The sequence below is a fragment of the Dama dama genome, chromosome 9 (assembly GCF_033118175.1).
Source record: "Dama dama isolate Ldn47 chromosome 9, ASM3311817v1, whole genome shotgun sequence".
Lineage (NCBI taxonomy): Eukaryota > Metazoa > Chordata > Mammalia > Artiodactyla > Cervidae > Dama > Dama dama.
The window spans coordinates 43815045-43824104 of NC_083689.1; the positions used below are offsets into that span (position 1 = coordinate 43815045).

Consider the following 9060-nt stretch of genomic DNA (forward strand, 5'->3'; position numbering starts at 1 on the left):
TTTACCACTAGCACCAACTGGAAAATTGACATTTTTTTGCCAAAAAGGTCATAATAATGATACAATAGAAAACATTACTTTGACCTGCAAAAAATCTTCAGAAGAATTTATGGATCCACATAGCTTCATAAGTGAAATTTTGTGAATATTATTAAGGTTTATTTCCCTTACACAAATTATTTCAGGAAATAGAGGTAAAATAATTCTACCCACCCATTTTATGAGCTCAAAAAGACTTACAATAGTGTTGAAATTATTATAAAATTATGAAATTATATTATAGTATTACTATAATAATAACGTATAACTTTAACTGAGAAAGGCAGGAAGAGAAGGAGATGACAGAGGATGAGATGGTTGAATGGCATCACCAACTCAATGGATATGAGTTTGAGCAAGCTCCAGGAGTTGGTAATGGATAGGGAAGCCTGGTTTGCTGCAGTCCATGAGGTCGCAAAGAGTCAGACAGGACTGAACGACTGAACTAAACTGATAACTGAGAAGAACATTACAAAATCAACAGCCAAAGAACATATTCTTCATAAATATAGATAAAAGAGTTCAAAATATAAGCAAACATGATCATGCTCTCCATTGAAAGGCTAATATATCATAAATTATTGATACATATTCAAGAAAAGTTTATTTAAGTCTTCAAAAAATCAATCAATTTATTATTTACATGAATAAATGAGAGAAATCATATGATCAACTAAATAAATGTATGAAAATAATAAAAGTCAAAATTATTCACAATAAAACCATAATAGGTACAAATAGAACCTCTCTTAATGTTGCAGCTGTTAAGTGTATAGTACACCTTTTGGGGAAAAATAATTTGTTAGCAAGGAAGTTTTTATTTATAGAATACATTTGGCAGGATGTACCTGGCTGTCTAGGATTCCTTATAGAATATAGCACTTTATGTATTTATTGATTAGGACTTCCTGGTAAATGTCATGCAAATTAAAAATGATATGTTTATACAGGGCATGTTTCTTTAAGCAAACCTTTGTATTCAATACATGTGGTGTGATTACACATATTATACAGAAGTATCATATATTAAATTGAGTTGGAAGGATGCCCTGATATGTACAGTACTTCTCTGAAAAACTTCATTGAAAAGCTTAGAGTTCACCAAGAGACTCAGAGGTCAAAAACACTCAAATATTTTTGTGTTTGAAATTATACATAAACTTGGTACTAAATGAGATCTCTGGGCTTTCTAAGTGTAATTTGACAATTCAGTAATTTGTCTTATCTCAGTTGAAGCTCAAAATTATACCATGGAAGACTAGAAAGGTAAACTTATGAAATAAGAAAAGAAAGAAAAATCAAGGTTGATTTAAACTTGATATATAGAGAGATGTTAGCAAAATGGAAGGCCAAAAATATATTTCCCCCACAAAGACAGAAAGTTAAAAACAATATTGGGGCTAGAGAAACTTTGAGAACTCTAGAGACCAGCTGAGAAGCTACAGCACACAGGATAATGTAAAATCATGGAAGGATTCAAGCAAAAGTGGTAGGCAAATTCAAAGCATTTGCATGCTTATTTATGATATTCCTCTATCCAAGGAAAGCAGTGAAACTGGGAGGAACCTTGTATATCAAGATTCCTTCTTCTGGATTGAAATAAACAGGGGACTGTACGTTCAATGTTTTCCTTGTCTGGAGGCAGCCCAAGAAACTGATTTATGTGCAGCCTCACTCAGTGTGTTCATGGGCCCTGTGGCAGAGTTTGGAAGCCACTGAAAATAGAGGCAAATACCACAGCAATTTATAGCTACCTGTGGTTCTAGAAACAAATGCTAAGTAGAATGAGAGATCAGAAAAGGTTTCTGAGGTTATAGAAACTTTAGGTGTGATGAGTGGTGAAGGTCTTCAGTTGCTTAAAGCCAGTATATAGGGATTTCATTCAACTGGTGTTCCAGTTGAATGAATATACCTACCAATGCAGGGAACCTGGGGTCCATCCTGGTCCAGGAAGATTTCACATGCCATGAGGCAACTGAGCCCACACACCACAACTACTGAAGCCCATGTGCCCATTCATTTTTAATACTTTTAATATTAGACACAATATATATTTTGATATAATTTTTATTTATTAATTTTGTGAAATTTGACAGATTTTTGATATCATTTATTAATTTTGTGAAAGGGCATAAGTCAATGTAACAATACAGTCTATGTCATATAGTTTTTATAAAGTTCAAAAAGATATAAGTGCAATTTTGGAAGAGTTTCCAGGACATAGCATTCAACAAATGTAGTTGGAGATTATGCTGCTGTTGCTATGGATAATGATAAATATCAAGATCCTTCTCATGACCTGATGCATGTACATGACATTATATAGTAGTTAAAAGACTCAGTCTTGAGCAAAGCATCTCTAATGGTTTTGCTGGGTTTAATGTGTTTCTTATAGAAATTGTGTTTATAAGTTCTCACTTTTCTAATTTGGGGCACTTTTACTTTTCTTTTAATTGGATTTTTTAAAATATTCTCTGGAGGCTATTGTGCTACTAGAAACCCTGGCCTTAGGGAAGCAGAAATAATGAACTCAGGCTTCCCTTCCTTTTCCAAGTTCTAATAATCTACAGATATATACTAGCACTTCATAGTTGTGAATCATTCATTCCCCAACAAAGTCTTTAAAAATTCACATATCAATACTGTTGCAATCACCAGACTTTGTTTCTTAACTTTCTGAGGCTGTCAGAAGAAGGAAGTGAACTTTTAAGTATGATTCCAATCATAGGCAAAACCCAAATCATGAAGTTACAGAGAAGGAATACCTGGAAACCATGTACTTGAACATTCATAACAATTTTGAGGTATGCTTCAGCAGGTAAGGATAGAATTTACAATATTCTTTTTTAATTGATACTCTTTGCTCACATTGCTTTTGGATTATTTGTTTGTTTTCCCCCAAACTATCATTTCCTCCTGTTCTATCTCTTCTTTTTGTTTACACAAGCTTAAAGCAAAATTTTGGAATTGATTGAATAAATCTTTATTGTTTCCAATTGAGTTTAAGCAAACTCCAGGAGATGGTGAAGGACAGGAAAACCTGGCATGCTGCTGTCCATGGGGTTGCAAAGAGTCAACCATGACTTAGTGACTGAACAACAACAACACCTGAATCTTTAGCTTCTGCCCTGCATCACTATAGCCTTTGAGATTCCCATCAATTGTTCATATTCAAACCAACCATTTATGAGATGACAAGAAAGCCTCTTTCAAGTAATATACTCCACAATTACTTTTTCCTTATTCATCTAATCCATCAATATTTCTTTTTCTTTGCAAGATTATAGGAAAGTAAACTGGTTGCAGTGTTTCATACCAAGCCACTGTATTGACAAATTTAGTTCATATTTATTTAAATACTGAATTTGTGTTACTGTGTTAAGAGTGGTCATAGTTAAGAATCATAGTGCTTTAACTTTAATTTTGGTCCAACTTATTCCTCTTACTCATAAAAAGTGTAACATGCATGAATCATATATTTATCTGTTTCCTCATTATGCAGTAAATAGATAATAATAAAAGTGAGTAAAAGAATAAGCTAATGAACTTTTAGGATCAGATAGCCATCCAGCAAAATCACCTTCTCTCCAATGAGTGTCTTGTTTTCTCTGTGCTTTTGGCCCTTGTTTTCTAGTATGAAGAATACAAAATTATGCTTTCACTGCTTCTCTTAGGAATATTCAAAATTCAAAAGTTTCATTTTTCTACTCCCTCTTGGCTGAGTATTTGCTCTGTCTCTCTGAATTCTAAGAAAAATATAATCAATATTGACAAGTCATTTATTTAAACCTTTCCCTTACTCTTGAAATACCTGTGAATATCTCATTTGCTATAAGATGTGATTCTACATGGAAATTACATAAAGTTGACTTTATAGTGGACGATCTGACAATACAGTGGCTGGAACTTGTAAGTCAAAAGTAATGAACGTATTATGTAATCATATTTAGTTGTTTATTTTAGCACTTTTTCTTCTCAATGATAAGCTAGCTTTGCAACTTTTCCAGCACTCTAAAATGCTTTACATCTGAATGGATTAAGGACACTGTGATGTGTTTATCTCAAAGGACACTCTATACATCTGTTCACAAGACTTGTGAAGAACTAAATTCACTGTTAGTTTCTCTACACTGAGGGAAAACTCACAGGTCTTTCAATAGGATATTTATCACAATCTTATTGTGGAACTAATTCAGCTATTATGAGTGAATTTCACACTTGAACTCTTACATCTGGCACAGTTTATCTCAGGAGCTGTTTATACACTGGAAAAATAATTATTTGTTTTTATTGTTTTTCTTCCACAAAAAGAAAATACAGTTAAAATCTGTATATGGATTATTTCCAAGATTTAGATACAAAGACCAATCATAAACTTCTTTTTTTATTATGCCAGGTGGAAATGAGAAATTATGGATCAAAGAAACAAGACCATTGTCACTGAGTTCATTCTTCTAGGATTTCAGAACAGGAAAGAAGTAGAAATTCTTCTTTTTTCTGCATTCCTGCTTATGTATGTGACGTCTCTGATTGGCAACACCATGATTATCCTTTTGGTGTGTGGTGACTACCGTCTGCACTCACCCATGTACTTCTTTGTAGCCAATCTTTCTTTCCTTGAGGTTGCAATTACCTCCACGGTGGTGCCTAAGATGTTAGCAAACACATTTTCCCTCACCAAAGCAATATCCTTTGCGGGATGTCTTACACAGTCTTTCTTCTACTTTCTGTTGGGATCCACAGAATTCTTCATCTTGGCTGTTATGTCCTTTGATCGATATGTTGCCATCTGCCACCCACTGAGGTATGCCATCATCATGAACAAACAAACATGCATATCATTGCTTCTGGGATCTTATGTAGGTGCATTTTTGTCAATTTTGGCCTCATCAATATTAACTGCCCCTCTGCCCTTTTGTGGGCCAAATGTAATTAATCACTTCTTCTGTGACAGTGCTCCTGTGCTAAAGTTGGTCTGTGCAGATATCTCTCTGGCTGAGCTGGCTGACTTTGTCTCCTCTGCTGTGTTGCTGTTGGGTTCCTTGCTCCTGACAGGAGTGTCTTACACATATATTATTATTACTATTTTTAGAATTCCCTCTGTCCAGGGACGGCAGAAAGCTTTCTCCACCTGTGTTTCACATATCACCGTAGTAACACTTTACTATGGAAGCTCCATCTTCATCTACGTCCGCCCACAAAAGGGTAATGTGATGGATGTTAACAAATTTGCCACAGTGCTAAATACCATTGTGACACCAATGTTGAATCCTTTCATCTACAGTCTTCGAAATGAGAAAGTGAAAGATTCCCTGAGAGATGGTGTCTATAAATATGTGATTATGCTAACAAATCTTTAAAATCTCAAAAATGATATCTTTACAACAAAGATACCTTCATGTCTGGCTTTAAAATTATTTTATCATGTAATTACTTCCAAATGAATATGCTCACATAAGGAAGGGCTTCCTTTGTGGCTCAACTGGTAAAGAATCCGCCTGCAATGTGGGAGACCTGGGTTCGATCCCTGGGTTGGGAAGATCCCCAGGAGAAGGGAAAGGTATCCATGCCAGTATTCTGGCCTGGAGAATTCCATGAACTGTGCAGTTCCTGGGGTTGCAAAGAACTGGATGTGATTGAGTGACTTTTTTGCGGAGGCTTCCCTTGTAGCTCACTTGGTAAAAAATCTGCCTGCAATGCAGGAGACCTGGGTTCAATTCCTCAGTTGGGAAGATCCCCTGGAGAAGGAAATGGCAACCCACTCCAGTGTTCTTGCCTGGAGAATTCCATAGATAGAGGAGCCTGGCTGGCTACAGTCCATGGGGTTGTAAGAATTGTACACAACTTAGCGACTAAATCTCCCATAAGGAAGGAATTAGGAAAGCAGATGTTACTTTTCTATCTCTCACCAGGCTCAGCTAATAGTGATTCATATAGATCTAAAAAATTATACATACATTCATAACAGACACACACATAATGACAGAGATGAGTGATAAATATGTGATTATTCTATTTTCCTGTGCCTCTAGTGTTTTAAAAATCAAATTCATATATAAGCAAATGATTTAAACTCAAACAATGCCAGGATTGGATGTCACTGGTTTAGGCAGTTCCTCAACTTTACTGCAAAACCTTAAAAAGAAAAAAACATATACTTTTTAAAGTATCAATATTTTTTACAATTAGTACATATGTATTGTCTTAATAAAATAGTATAAACATTATTTGAATTTAATTTGAAATATTATATATAGATTACTTGTTATTTAAATTTTTATTTAATTGTACACTGATCTACTCATGGTTCCATATCTGTTACAGTGTATGACCATTATGCTCCTATTTCTGTGCCATAGTGTGATTATAAATCTACCTGTGGCAAAAGAATTCACCAAAACTTAGAAGCTAATCATTCACAGAAAAAATAGAAGAGTGACAGAAACGTATCAGATTTTTCTACCCAAAATCTTTTTTTCAGAATGGTAGGAAATTACGATAGCCACTGAACTTTCATGTAAAATCATTTATAAGAGATTTTTAAAATGCTAATGCTAATAATAATCTGCAAATTTCAACATAACAGCCAGATCACATTACCTTTTCACTATTTGAAGGAACCTGTAAAATATCTTAATTAGATATAAGTGAAGAAGTCATTTCAAAATTGGAGAAGGCAATGGCAACTCACCCCAGTACTCTTGCCTGGAAAATCCCATGGATGGAGGAGCCTGGTAGGCAGCAGTCCGTGGGGTCGCTGAGTTGGACACGACTGAGCGGCTTCCCTTTCACTTTTCACTTTCATGCATTGGAGAAGAAAATGGCAACCCACTCCAGTGTTCTTGCCTGGAGAATCCCAGGGATGGGAGAGCCTGGTGGGCTGCTGTCTATGGGGTCGCATAGAGTCGGACATGACTGAAGTGACAGTAGCAGCAGCAGCAGCATTTCAAAATTCTTAGTTGAACGTGAAGTACAACCCATCATTGTTACTATAAGTTATAGATTTCACAGGAGCCAAATTGTCTCCTATAAAAAACAAGTAATTTTTCCCCATTTTCTTACACTATTTATTTCTTTTGCTATATAATATTGTTAGGCAAAAATGCAATAGGGCTCGCCAAATGGATTCCATTATGCAGTTCACTCATGCTCCTTGCTAGATCCTGTTTTCCCTATTTGATATGAAAAGCTCTTAAACTTCCATTCTTTTCTCTGCCAAAATGCCTAAATAATCTACATTTAGGAGAAAAAGAAACATATTTATAATATGCTTAACCTTGGAGTCTCCAAGTCAGGGTCATGGAAGAAACTATTCCGAAAACTATCCTTTGGTAACCCTACATGTCCACACATCACAAGTTCTTATCAAAGTTATGGGTTCAGTTTTCACATTTCCAGGTAAAAAATTCTGCTCCCTGCCGGCCCTTAAACTTTACCTGACAAATATTGTCAGCCTCAGGCCAGGCTCCTAAGTCTCTCACAACTCCATTAATACCCAGCAAACAACAAAATATATCCCCTTATCACAGATCAATCCCACTTGAGTATCTGTACCCACTGTTTCGATATAATCATGTTCTGAAAGCCAACTGAGTGTCCAACAGCAGCAAAGGTCCTCATTAGGATAGACATGCTGGTGCCAATAATTAGTAAAGTTTGGTTTTTAACTGCATTTTTTGGGTCAGTTGAGCTGGGGAGAGCTGGACAGCTGGAAGTGAGCTTCCCCATCGTTTTCTGTTTTGTTTTTGTATCACTTTTCCACCTGTGAAGCACAACACCCACCACCAAGTGCAGCTGCAATTTCTGACACTTTGAAGCATCAAGGAGGCCAATCCGACCCTTCATCACTCCTCCCATGAGTGCGCCTGCCACAGGCAGTTCTGCCAGCTTGTATTTTTCAGCCTTCCCTCAGGTTTTGGTTCTCTCTTCAATAGTCACAGCAGCACTGTTGACATGGTCTTCAGTGCTGTCAGTCTTCTCCTGCTGAGAATTCACTAGGAGAGAGAAATCAGTGTGACCAGTTGGCTAAGTTCAATTAAGTCCACTTCTAAGGTCTCCCGTGATTCTGCAGCATTTTAATCTCGAGGAGTTTCAGGCAACACATACATCTGAGTCATACTCAGGATCAGCTTCATTTTCAGTAGTGTGAAATTTTCTCAGTCATGGATCTAAAGAAGGCTGTAATAAAGTTTCTTCATCATTAAATTGTTTCTTAAGTTCTTCTACAGATTCTAGATGGAGTTGGAAAAATCCTGCTGTTGCAGCTGATACATCTTCAACAGAATCTATCATTTTCTTTAGAAGTCTTAGGTCATCCTTTTGGATTTTCAAACAAAGCTTCTCCATTCCTCCAATATTGCAGCAGAGTTGCTGAACTGTACGTCCTGCATTGACATGCTCTTCATGTAACTTGTCCCATGTTCAGCACCTCTAATATTTCTCAGTATTTACCTGGCATTTTCTTAACATCTCCAGGTCTGTTGGGATTACCATTTTAGTAAATTTCTGGATAGCAGAAATTGGTTCAAGAAGGCATAATTTCACTTTTTCTTCATCTTCAGACATCTTTAAAATATGTTGTGCTTCTCCTACTTGCAACAACTGTCTTCTCCACTTATGCAGGAAAACCTCCCTCAATGGTGCTTGAGGCTGGTAGGTAGGCATGGCACAGATGTGGGGGCCCAAAACAAGTAATTTTGAAAGCATTCTGTTGGGATAAACGGTGGTTTAAATGCACAAATCATAAAGATGCTCTTATATACAGCCTCAGTTTTTGACCATTAAATACTCTGTAAGTGATCCAAACATGTCTTTAGTCTGTGATTTAAAAAACCCAGATATAAAGAGTTACAATGATCTGTATTTATTTGTCAATTAGTCTCAGCTTCTTTATAATCAATTTTTCCTAAATCCTAGATATTAATTTTCTACCCTCCATTTCCCTGACTTGAAAATCTTGACTGTCCCTCTTTTAGTAAAAATAATGATTGATAACAATATTTTCATTTATATTAAAACAAT

General features: G+C 35.9%; 1 protein-coding gene and 1 pseudogene across 1 annotated transcript; one reads left to right on the forward strand and one right to left on the reverse strand.

Moving 5' to 3' along the window:
* Positions 1 to 4451: 4451 nt before the first annotated feature.
* On the forward strand, positions 4452 to 5399 carry LOC133062834 (olfactory receptor 6J1-like). Its single transcript, XM_061152202.1, has one exon. It carries the CDS (start codon positions 4452 to 4454, stop codon positions 5397 to 5399), a length of 948 nt encoding a protein of 315 aa, XP_061008185.1.
* Positions 5400 to 7569: 2170 nt separating this feature from the next.
* Positions 7570 to 8604, reverse strand: LOC133062835 (syntaxin-17-like; annotated as a pseudogene).
* Positions 8605 to 9060: the final 456 nt, after the last annotated feature.